The 12,369-nt window shown below is 38.8% G+C and overlaps 1 protein-coding gene across 3 annotated transcripts in view; it reads right to left on the reverse strand.

Moving 5' to 3' along the window:
• Positions 1–12,369, reverse strand: part of lrba (LPS-responsive vesicle trafficking, beach and anchor containing) — an 871,588-nt gene that overhangs the window by 606,922 nt on the left and 252,297 nt on the right. For all 3 annotated transcript variants that reach the window (XM_069926437.1, XM_069926436.1, XM_069926438.1), the window contains 2 exons: positions 5,343–5,421; positions 4,823–4,956 (listed from right to left, as the gene is read on the reverse strand). In XM_069926437.1, the coding sequence (XP_069782538.1) occupies positions 4,823–4,956; positions 5,343–5,421 (213 nt within the window). The remainder of the gene's footprint in view (positions 1–4,822; positions 4,957–5,342; positions 5,422–12,369) is intronic.

A 12,369-nucleotide genomic window follows, 5' to 3' on the forward strand; every position in this document is an offset into this window, starting at 1 on the left:
CAGCCATCAACGACAGTTGGCCAAGGCGTTTCCGGGAAACTGCAGGGTAGGCGGCATCAACGGGCCTCCACACCCCATCGCTGATGATAGGAGCAGAATTGTCCCAGGGTATTAACTTGACTTTCCAATGGTCTTGGCTTAGCAGACAGCTGGGCAAGAGGCTTGCCGACTTGGTCTACAACGGCGCTGGTATCCCTCTTCACTTTCCAGATCATGTCCACCCAGGCCGCAACCCACTCGGGGATTACTGAAGTACTTGTCAGTGAGCAAGAGTCAGATATCCTCTGGCAGCTGCTCCAGAAAAATCTGCTCGAAGAGCAGGCGAGGCTTATGGCCCTCGGTCAAAGTGGGCATTTCACTCATTAGGGCAGACAGGGCCCTGTCCCTCAATCCATCCAGGTACAGCAATCAGGCAGTGCGCTCGTGTCAGGAGAGCCCGAAAGTGCGGGTTAACAGCTCTTTGAGGGCTGCATATTTGTCTTGCTCCGGAGGCTGCCGTAGGAAGTCTATGACCCTTGACTCTGTGTCTTGATCGAGTGCACTCACGACATAGAAGTAGCAGATGTCGGCTGTACTGATATGTCAAAGCTGGAATTGAGCCTCACCCCTGCTGGAACTACATGTGTGGCTGCGACACCCAAAACTTTGGGAGCTTGAGTGAGACCACGTGGATGGTCATTGGCACCGCCTGGACCGTCAAAGTCACTATTGTAGGCGTTCGTGTTATGTGAGCATGGAGAACGACACGCACACCAAAGCCTTGAAGTTGAGACTTGTTTATTGTACTGGCTGTCGCGTTTATATGGGCCCCAGGCGCTGATGTTGTGGCATCACGTCATCAGAGCACCATTCTGGAATTGGTCAGCGTTCCCGCCACAGCTCGCTGTCTTCCTGCTGTGCCAGAGGTCACCTAGGACGACGGCCAGTGTCACCCCCAGGTTGTCTCCGTGCGCAAGCCTCTATAATTTTTGATGTCTTTTCTGTTTTCGTCCAGTGCAGTGGAGGGGGACCCAGCTGATACTGTTGAAGTTTTATCTTGATATATATAGATAGGTTTCATTCCCTTCTCTTCATTGTACTGTATTTATTATAAAAACCAATGAAAAAGTTTGAAAATTGAAAGTGAGAGAACGGTGGAGAAGTTGATGATACCATTAAACAAGAATATCTGCAAATACTAGGGTTGAGTGCAATACACGAATGTGCTGGAAATTGAAAGATTGGTTACATTTTACTTCCAATGAATGCTGCAGGACCTGCTGAGTTTTTACAGCACATTTGAGAATTGACAGAGATGTCATCCAGTTGGAGACTGCAGAGATGGAACACAAGGTGCTATTCTTCCAATTTACATTTGGCCTCAAACTGGTTATGAACAGATATATCAGGATGGCAATGGAATGTGGAAATGAAGTGGCTGACCCCTGGAAGTCCTTGATGATGCCGCAGACTGAGCGAAGATGCTCAATGAAGCGATCCCTCAATATGCATCCAGTATCCCCAATATAGAGGCTTATCTCTCTGACTCCCTTCCTTTTCCCTTATTTCCTCCTATCAGAGAGCATCTTTCTCAGCCCTCTACCTCATTACCTCTTACTCCTTTCTCTATTTTCCCCTCCTATCTGTATCCACCTCTCACCTACTAGTCTGTGATCCACCCCCTTCCCCCCTCCAACTTTCTTATTCAGTCATCTCCCTCATTTTCGGCATACCTGAAGAAGACAACGACTGCCTTGGATGCTACATGATCTGCTGAGTTTTCCCAGCACTTTTGTGTACTGCAAGAAACAACCTGATTTTTTTTTTAATTATAAAAGACATTGTGCGCGACAGTTAAGAAAGAATTGCACAATTCCAATACCACAACACACAACTTGGGCTAAATAATCATTGCTGCTCATGGTTCCAGAAAAACATATGAACCATCCACATCTTCACAATATTCTTATCAATGGATTAAGGAGGCAGGAGGAGAAAGGAAACAGAAATTGTTGAATCACAACATTGAACAACTTCATTCAGTTCTCAAACAACACTCTAAATTTTAGTTCAAAAGTCATCAACCCAAAAGATGCAATGTTTCTTTCTTCCCAGTTGCCCTACTGAATCCATGGGGGTTTCAGTTTGTATTTCCTAAAAATGTCTACTTTCCATTCTCATGAAAAATCATTGAATTGAAACATTAATTCAAGTTTCACCTGTCACAGATGCTGACTAAGCATTTGAATAATTCCAGCATTTTGTTTCATTACCCTGAACAACCAGTCACTTGCCAACTTAATTCTTCAACCAATCCCCACTATCCTCTTAACTCCAAGAAATACCACCCCATTGTTTCTTAACTGACCTGTTCTCAGTTACGTTCTAACTCACAACTTCACTTGTTTTGTCATTTAATCTAATTAATCCGATTTTATTTTATTCCTCTCCTCCCCTTCTATTGCTTAAAAACAATTAAATGTTCAAATTCTTATCATTCTGTTGCAACATTCTCAATCTAAAATATTGATCCACACTTGCTAATGTTCATCTGTTCAAATTGAAGTATCAGACGTCTGTACATTGGTCACCAAACAATAAAATCCACATCCCACTGATAAGCTTGATGCTACAAATCTATTAATTTTCTCTGCCTCTGTATTGTACTCCATTGGAGAGGTTGATTCTTGGGGAAAGCAACATCACCAGTCCTACAACAGTTATAATTTTTGGGGGAGATTGGAAGAGAAAAAAGAACAAGTAGTAACAATTAATTTTGTTTAATCTTCTCTTGTTTCTAATTATTTGAAAGTTATAACATTTTAATTTGCTTTATTTTTAATTTTTAATTTTTTTAGAAATTAAAAAAAATTAAAGATCACTGCAACTTATTTTTGTCAGAGAGTAAAGCCCAAAACACAACATAATCTACTGTAAAAGGCCAACATAGGAAGGGGATCCTCACTGGGGTACATGACACTTTTCTACTGGTGGCAGTATATTACTAGACTCAGAGAAACAGCAAAACAAACCATTCAGGCAAGTGTTGCTTGAGACGTAGGTTAAGATTCTGGGCAAAGTTTTGTCTTATTAATTCACAAATGCTGATCATTTCCAGTAGTTTTTGTTTTGCAGTAAAAAGCCACACATCTAAAAATTCCCAAGAAGCAGATCAAATCTATGGCCAATAAATATAATTTCAACAGATTCCTATTGTCTGCAAACTTGAGATATTAATACAACAGAAAACTGAAGGGGTTACGGGTAGTAACTTTTTTAAATTATGGTTTTTTTCACAAAATAATTTTTAAAAATACAAATCATATGAATGGACTATTTTCTCAACCAAGCTTTTAGAAATAGTTTCAATAGGAAAAATATGCACGTTTTGATTACCAGCTATTAAAGCTTTAAAATATTGACAGCATTCTCTAATTTTTCTTCACCTGCTCCCCTATAACAGCACACACTTTTCTATTGATGTCCCATTCTAATAAAGGTCACTAAAATCACCACAAAAAGCTTAATTATTTTCTAATTCCGACAAAAATATTTGCATTTGTATTATTAGCCAGGAAGTTCCAAACATGGCTATCATGGAACTTTACACTTTGTTGATTTACAGGATTCCTCAAAGTATTCGAAGATGATTTTAACTATTTGAAAGGAATAAAAACTTTTATTTGGAAAAATTAGCACTCAATTAGTTAAATCATAACCAGATTAAGGAGTGGACACATCATTCATCGGATTACAGCAAATGAAGAGACCATTTGGCCCATTGAAACCATCCATAGCCTTGTAATACTTTCTCTACCATGTAATCCCTCTTCAAAGGTCACAATGAAAACTATACCCATCATATCTGTTGCCTCCAAAAAAAACCTACTGTGTGTCACCACTTACCTCCAGCAGCTGTCTCCACCTTCACCCTCCCCTCCCCTCCCCCCACCTGGCTCCATTTGCCTTGTTTGCTTCCACCTCTCACCCACCTGCCTCTCTCTCCATTCCTCTCCATTCCTCTCCATCTGTCTGCTTTCCTTCACACCATCTTGGGCTTACCAGACATTGTCTTATCCATCCCCCTCTCCTCATTATTCTGGTCAAGATACCTCTCTAGTCTCAGTCCTGTTGTTTGGTCTCAAGCCAAAATGTCAACAATTCCTTTCCTCACCTTCCCTCCCGCACCCACCACACGCTGCTCAACCCACTTGGTTTTGTTCTACTTTGAAGAGATGTCTTTTTATTTTATAAACAGTCATCAATTCTTCCTTCAACCCTCTTTTCTCTAAAGAGAGCAGTCTTAGCCTCCCTATTCCATCCTTGCTTGCAACAGTAGAAGTTTATCCCAGGAATCATACTCGTATATCTTTTATGGACCTTCTCCTAAGTTTTCACATCCTTCATGTAATGTGGAGACCAGAACTAAAAATATTATTTTCAGTGATGAGAAACAGAATTAAAAACAAAAGAAGTGCTGGAAATATTCAGCATCTGTAGAAACTGACCTGAAAAGTTAACTCAGTTTCCCAGTGTTTTCTATTTCTATCAGATTTTCCAGCATCAAGGGTTTTTTTTTGATGCTCAGATACAGAGTAATACTAATGATCTATCACATTAAAAGATGAGCTCTGTTTTTCTCTCCACATATGTATGCTGAGTACATCCAGCTTTGTTGGTTTTTATTTCAGGCACCATTAATACAAAGCCATGAAACAGGCCTTATAATAAGAATTGAAATGCAGAGATAAAATGACATAAAAAAAAGTAGCTAGGTTGTAATCATCACTTATCTGTTAATCAAGCACAGTCCATAAGATTTAAACCATACTAGAAAACTTACTTGTACCCTCAATGAGCAATTCTTGCCCATGACTGCCCAAAAGAGTGCGAGAAAGAAAAGGAGCAAAATCCACAAAAATCTCCCTCAAAAGGGGTGCGGCCTTCTCCAAAGCACGCTCAAGCCTGGCGGTAATACTAAAAAAAAAATCAAACAAAGTTACATTTTTAAAAACTCTGCAATAAAGGAGTAAAGAATTCCAAGATATGATGTTAATCCTAGACTATTTTTTCATGAAGATGTGATTTGTAGATGAAAATATGATTGCAAAGCACATACTATTGTGGACCTAACAGGACAATGCTGTATACAGCAGACATGGACTCCCTCACTTCATGATTATTATATTTACAAAGAGTTAATTTAGTCATGCAGAAATTGAGTTTCAGTAAACACATTTGTATCATTTTTCATAAGATCAGGTAGTATTATGCTTCCTTTAAAGCTGTCTACAGAAAAGTGAAACAAATCAAACCAAACACAGCATAGAAGATCTTTAACAAAAGCTAATAAGAGATATTACCTCATATTTGCTGCAGAGTCCTCTGGCATTGGAGACACAGTTTGAACAGACGGCAGTTTTGAGTTGGAGGGTCCACTACCTAAGAGGATTCAAATAATAAATTTATTGGCAATATAAACTTCAGCAGTTTAATATTCAGCAAAAGTGATATTAGATTTCAAACTGTTCTGTCTGAACTATTTCTTGTTTATTAAAATGTATGAGCTTTTCAGAAAGCCGCTCTAGAAACAAGACTGGGATCTGTAGGTCTTCAGTGGACAGACAAATGGAAAACAATTTTCAGTTTTCATATGGATATGAAAATGATGAATAATATTAAAACCATATAATATCATATTATAGTCATCCAAGAATTCTGCTCACTTGCACGGACCCAATGCTTACACTGTACAGCTTTATTTTTTTGGAACTGCATGCTGAGAATGAGTATCAGACAGTTTACAGTTAGACAATTTATTCAGATTAGAAGTTGATCAACTGCTCTCTTCCCATGCTCTCAGGATATTTATAGTATTTTATTTCAGACTTCCAACATCTGCAGTATTATTTTGAAACAAATTTTAAACAGAATTTCACATTTACAAGGTGCATTTTTGGGTACTTCAAATTTATACGTTTGATTACAAAATAGTCAGACAAAAAAAGTATAACCCAGATCTTGGAAACAACACCAACAATAGGCAAGAATAAAACAAACGCAGAAATTAACAGTGCCAGCAGTGTGACCCAGCTTTTTGTTTATAGTAGAAACAGCTACATTCCAAAGTTGATTGCTATTACATTATGAAAATGATGGAAACTGGAATTTCCATGCTTTTATAGGCTAAAGTGGAAATTGCTGAAAGTTATCCAAGAATCTTCACAGGCTGTACCAATTCCATCCTTTATCATCACAAATGGACTGAAATCAAAGTTCAGATTTATTGTCAGAGTACGCACATGTTGTCACATACGACACTGAGATTCTTTTTCCTGCAGGCAAGGCAAACTTAACCATTCAAAAAATGGTTTTTTAAGGGTTGGATAATTTAATATAAATTGTAATTCTTGAAGCAATTGGTCATTCAAAAAACTGTACTCAAGAAGATAGGTACACATATAAACAAATTTAAAAATGTAAACAAATTGTGTGCAATACAGAGAGAAAAAACGATCAATAAAATGCAAAAGTGAGAGTTCTTAAATGCGTCTTTGATTTTGTTGTTGAGGAATCTGATAGCATAGGAGAAGCAACTGTTCCTGAACCTGGTGGTGCGAGTCTTGTGGCACCTTTACCTCTTTCCTGATGGTAGCAGCAAGAACAGAGCTGGGTGGTATGGATCCTTGATGATTCTGCTGCTCTCTGATAGCAGCATTCCCTGTAGGTTCTTGAAAGTGGGAGGGTTTTGCTTGTGATGTCCTGGGCTGTATCCACTGCCTTTAGCAGGTTTTTCCACTCAGGGGTATTGGTGTCCCCATACCAGACTGCAATGCAGCCAGTCAGCACATCTGTAGAAATTTGGCAGAGTTTTCAATGTCATACCAAACCTCCACAAACTCCTGAGGAGTAAAAGCACTGACATGCTTTCTTCACAATGCCATAAGTGTTTTGGGTCCAAGAAGATCCTCCGAGATAGTGACTCCCAAGAACTTATCCACCTCTGATCCTACAATGATCACTAGATCGTACACATCTGGTTTTCCCTTCCTGAAGTCAACTATCAGGGCTTTGGCTTTGATGACATTGAGTGCAAGATTGTTGTTGGTGCACCGTTCAGCCAAGTTTTCAATCTCCCTCCTCGCCCCTTTTTATACAACCCACTACTATGGTGTCGTCAGTAAATTTGTAGATGGTGTTGCTATTGAACCGAGACACACAGTTATTCTTGTGTAGAGCAGGGGGCTAAAAAGATTGTGGAGATTGTGAAGGAGATGTTCTTACTGATCCTCACTGATTGTGATCTGGCAGTCATGAAATCCAGGATGCAATTAGACACTGGAGTATTGAGGCCCAGATCCTGGAGTTTGCTGATCAATTTTGTAGGGTCGACAGTATTAAATGCCAAACTGTAGTTGATAAAGTGCATCCTGATGTATTCATCTTTACTGCCCAGGTGTTCCAGGGCATCCAGCACCTGTTGTCATGGTATGTGTATTGGAAAGGATCCATGTCACTGCTCAGACAGGAAATCATTCAAACATTTGTTAATTTAAGCTGTTTATGAATTGGTCACATAGTAAAATGGCCTGAAAATTTAAATGAGCATGTTTGAGATTATAGCAGTGTAATGGCATGATTATGAACTTTTTTAAGGGTTGGATAATTTAATATAAATTGTAATTCTTGAAGCAATTGAGATTAGAACTTACAATTAATTTAACATTTTGTTTTTTTTCTGTTTCTACTTGCGTTCCAATCTCCATTTAGCACTTTATGCACGTTTTAAATGTTAATGAAAAATGGATTCTTGTTTTTCTGTGAGAATTCCCCAATTCATCCATCTTAATGACATTTCTGCTGGATATCAGATCCCTTTATATTGACAACAGCAAGTAGTGGATGGAGACAATTTCTTGCAAGGCCTTTGAGAGACAAATTTTAGAATCAGCTGGAAATGTTGTTCCTTTACCTCTCACCACAAATTCAGCCAGTTGGTGTGAGAATTGTAGTTAATTGTGATATAACAAATCAGAATCAGAATTTATTGTTATGAACATGTCACTAATTTTTTTGTTTTGCAGCATCATCATAGAGCAACACTTCAAAATAAATAAAAATAGTGCAAGAAAAAGAAAAAAAGACAAAGTGAGGTAGTGTTTGATTCATTGTTCATTCAGGAATCTGATGTCAGAGGGGTAGAAGCTGTCCTTATTCTGCTGAGTGCTCGTCTTAAGGCTCCTGTACCTTTCTCCCCCAATGGTAACAGAGTGAAGAGAGCATGGCATAGCATATGATATAGCAAGATTTTAGTTAAGATCACCTCGAAAACAATCAAAATTTTAAGTCACTTTATCTAGCAAGGGGAAAACTATTTTCAAAATATAATTTGAATATTCTGTTCACAAGCACCTTGAGGTCTGGGGTATATACGTGTAGTCAGCTTTTGATTTTACTCATTGAGGAGACTGACAAGTTTGCCGATGATACCACAGTTGTTGGTCGAATCATAAACAGCAATAAGGAAGTGCATAGGAGGGAGATAGGGTGGTATCACAACAACCTTGCGCTCAACATTAACAAAACCAAGGATTGTGGACTTCAGGAGGAAGTCAGGGGAACATGATCCAGTCCTCATTGAGTGCTCTGTAATGGAGAGGATCAAGAACTTCAAATTCCTGAATATCAACATCTCCGAGGATGTGTCTTGGAGCCTCCATGTTGATACAATCATGAAGAAGGCCCACCAGCGGCTATACTTTGTGAGGTGCTTGAGGTGATGTTGGTTGCATCACTGTCTAGCATGGAGGCACCAAATCTTATGGAAAGGGGTGTTAACTAGGCCTGCAGTATCATAAGCACCAGACTCCACTCCATCGAGAACATTCACATGAAGCAGTGGATGCAGCCTCTATCCTCAAAGATTCCTACCACCCAGGCCATGCCCTCTTCACTCTGCGAAGATGAGAAAAAGGTACAGGAGCCTAAAGACGAGCACTCAGTGGCACAAAGATAGGATCTTCCCTGCTGCCATCAGATTCCTGAATAATCAATGAACAAAAGACATTGCCTTATTTTCGTGCACTATTATTTTTATTTTTTATATTATTGTTGTAAGATGGTTCATAATATGTATGTTTGCACTGTAATGGATTTGTGTTAATATTAATATTTAGGTTAATGTTAAGCTATATTTCATGTAAAAATGTCTTAAGAGTTAAATGTATTTCTAGTGAGGGAATTGTAGGATGGTACAGGGTTACACACACCCATACAATACATTCAGAAGTGAGGTCATCTTTTGGAGTCATGACATCTAGAAGTCAGAGTTATTTCCAAGAAACTGGAGCTGACAAATGTTAAAGATTCCAGTAAGTGGTCACATGGTTTCTTAGAATTGAGATTGTCTCATTCATGATGTAATGTCACATGATTTTGAGAAATATATTGGCAAATTCAGAGATTTTGTATCAGTACAGAAGTCAAGACACTGTGGGATACACACGACTTAGGCCCTTGTGAGAGACAGGGTTGAATTACGGTAACTAGAATTGATGCTGTTATGTGTTACTCCTAATGAAAGGGGAATACAGAGAAAATGGATTTTGAGTTGCTCTTTTGAAAATAAAGAGTGCAGCCTTTTCGTGGAAGAAAACTGAAGACAGAAGATCTGAATATTGACATCTTGGAAAGACAGAATTGCTCTTTTAAGAGAGGCAACCTCATTTTTGCCCAGAAGCTGGTAATTCCTGTTTGAGGAATATATCTCTGAAAGACAGCTTATCGAGAGACTCATGAGTTGAAAGATGATCTGAAAATATACTGCTTAAAAGCGCTTCATAATTACTTCTGAACTGCGATTTAAGAGGATCCCGAAGTCAACGAGATGTTTGAAACTGGACTTTAAAATTGACTCTTTCAGAATCAATTTTCTTTCACACACACACACACACACTCACACATTTACATTTGTGCGTAGTGAGGTTAAATTTAAAGCTGAGTTTAGAGATAAGCAAGAAATGTTAGTATTGTTAAAATAGTTGAATAAGAACTATTATTTTAAATTTGCCATTGCAGTTCCTTTGTTAGTCCAACTCTGATTATCTGAAAGGGTCAGGACCGGGCCTGTGTCGGATAAACATCTTTTTTGGAGAACTGATCATTTTTTAAAAACTGCCCTGTAGCAACAACAAATCACTTGTAGCAGTGTTTAAAATACAACAAACAACAAGGAAAGCTTTTTAACCATTAAAATAATGCTTAATTTTCACCAAAAAAAATGCAGACCGATCACCAACACCTCCCCATTGAGGTCCACATTCCTGCCAGGAGTCTGAGGTCCATGCTCCTGCCGGAACCCCGAAGTCCTCATGGTTGTTGGCAACCCACTGTCCCCACTCAGTTTGGCTCCAAAAAATATTTCGGATGAGGATTTCTGATTTGTTTCAGATATCCTCATTTATCCAAAATTTAAGAAAGAATTTCAAAAAAAATGAGGATTTTGGAGAATCTGATTTTGGATCATCAGAGCTGTAATGTACTAATAAGGGTTTATTAGTACTATGATGATGTCACAAAACACCGAATTTCGTTCATGACAATAAATTCTTGCTCATAAGCAAGAATGAAGAGTCAACTTACAGAGAGGAGGTGAAAACACTAATAGACTGGTGCAGAGAAAACAACCAACACCTGAACGTCAACAAGACAAAAAGATGGTGGTTGACTTCAGGAGAGCCTGGGGGAATCACTCTCTGCTGACCATCGACAGCTCCACTTTCGAGGTAGTCAAAACCTCCAAATCCCTTTGGCGTGCACCTGGCGGAGATTCTCTCCTGATCCCCTAACACCAGAACCATTACCAAGAAGACCCAACAATGCCTTTACTTCCTGTGGAGGTTGAAGAAAGTCCAGCTTCCACTCTACAGGGGATGCATTGAGAGCATCCTATGTTACTGCATCACCACCTGGTTCAGGAATTGTACCATCCAAGAATGCAACTCCCTGTAGCGGGTAGTAAAGATTGCTGAGGGGATTATTGGGGTCTCTCTCCCTGCCATGATAGGCATTTATAACGGCCGTTGTCTGCTGAAAGCCATAAACATTGTGAAGGACTCCACACGCCCCTCCCGCAACCTATTCTCCCTCCAGCCATCCGGGAAAAGGTACCAAAGCTTTTGGGCCCTCACGACCAGATTGCAAAACAGTTCCCCCCACCCCCCTCCTCGCCCCAAGCTGTAAGGCTTCTGAACTCTGGGGACACAGGGCTAGCATATGTAACATGACATTTATAAGTGATATCCTATTTATAAAAAAGTTTCTGATGTAATTTAGCCATATAAATAACCAGCTCCATGTCCAAGAGAAATGCTACCTCATTTTCAGCGTACACTGCAATGGTTATGATATGAACATTTATGATACATTTAGGCATTGAAACAGCCAGGGTTTTGCCTCAACTTAATCACATTAGGAGTCAAAAGCTCCAAATAGCTCAAAAGTACATGTGTGTATTAAAATTATATTCTGCAAATAAAATAAAAGTGGAATATTAACCAAACAATTTAAAGAATTAAATCTTATGGGGGTGGGAAACAGGTCAACAATCTGATGCTCTGAGGTTTGTAAAAACCCTCCCTTCGTTTAATAACTCCAACAACTTCTAGAAGCTAAGCTTTGGAGAAAAAAAAAATGAAGCTGTGCATCACCAAAAAGAAACCTAACATCAAACCCACTGTCCAATATAGAATTTCCAAATTCTTCTCAAAATTGCTAACTTTTTCTTGGACTTTCAGTGTTCCTGTCCAAAACATACACAAAACATTTCCAAGACTTGGCCAATAGAGAAATCACTTTGACATATTTGGCTATTTGGGAATGCTTAATAGTGCTGAATGAATTTTTGTTTCATGAAGTCATGCAATCTCCAGACTCAGTAAATGCAGGCATTAAGCTTTGCATATTAGTTGTTGAAGTGGCAAGAAAAAATGGAGAGTGTAAGTGTGATTCCTGCAGGTTTGATTACTATGTAATGGTAGCTCCTGTAATGGGGAAGAAAATCCTTATAGTTTTGAAAAAACACTGACAGATATTCTATAAGATGAACATATAGCAAGTACGTGTATTTATTTCAGCCAGTGGAGGGGAGTAAAATTACTCTGTCAGATTGCACTTGAAATGGAGAAGGCATGGATTAAGCTAAACAAAGTAAAATGGGCATGACTTAAAGATTATATTGTGTTCACTTCGATGCTCAAAAGATCAATATTATGCTATTTTGCCTCCCAAGCTAAGTTCCAGCATTCAACAAGATCATGGACAGTCCTAGTCATTTTGTCTGCATAAAACTCAATGCCAAAAGATCTATCAAAGTCAGTTTTTGAAATAATT

The sequence above is a fragment of the Narcine bancroftii genome, chromosome 3 (assembly GCF_036971445.1).
Source record: "Narcine bancroftii isolate sNarBan1 chromosome 3, sNarBan1.hap1, whole genome shotgun sequence".
NCBI lineage: Eukaryota > Metazoa > Chordata > Chondrichthyes > Torpediniformes > Narcinidae > Narcine > Narcine bancroftii.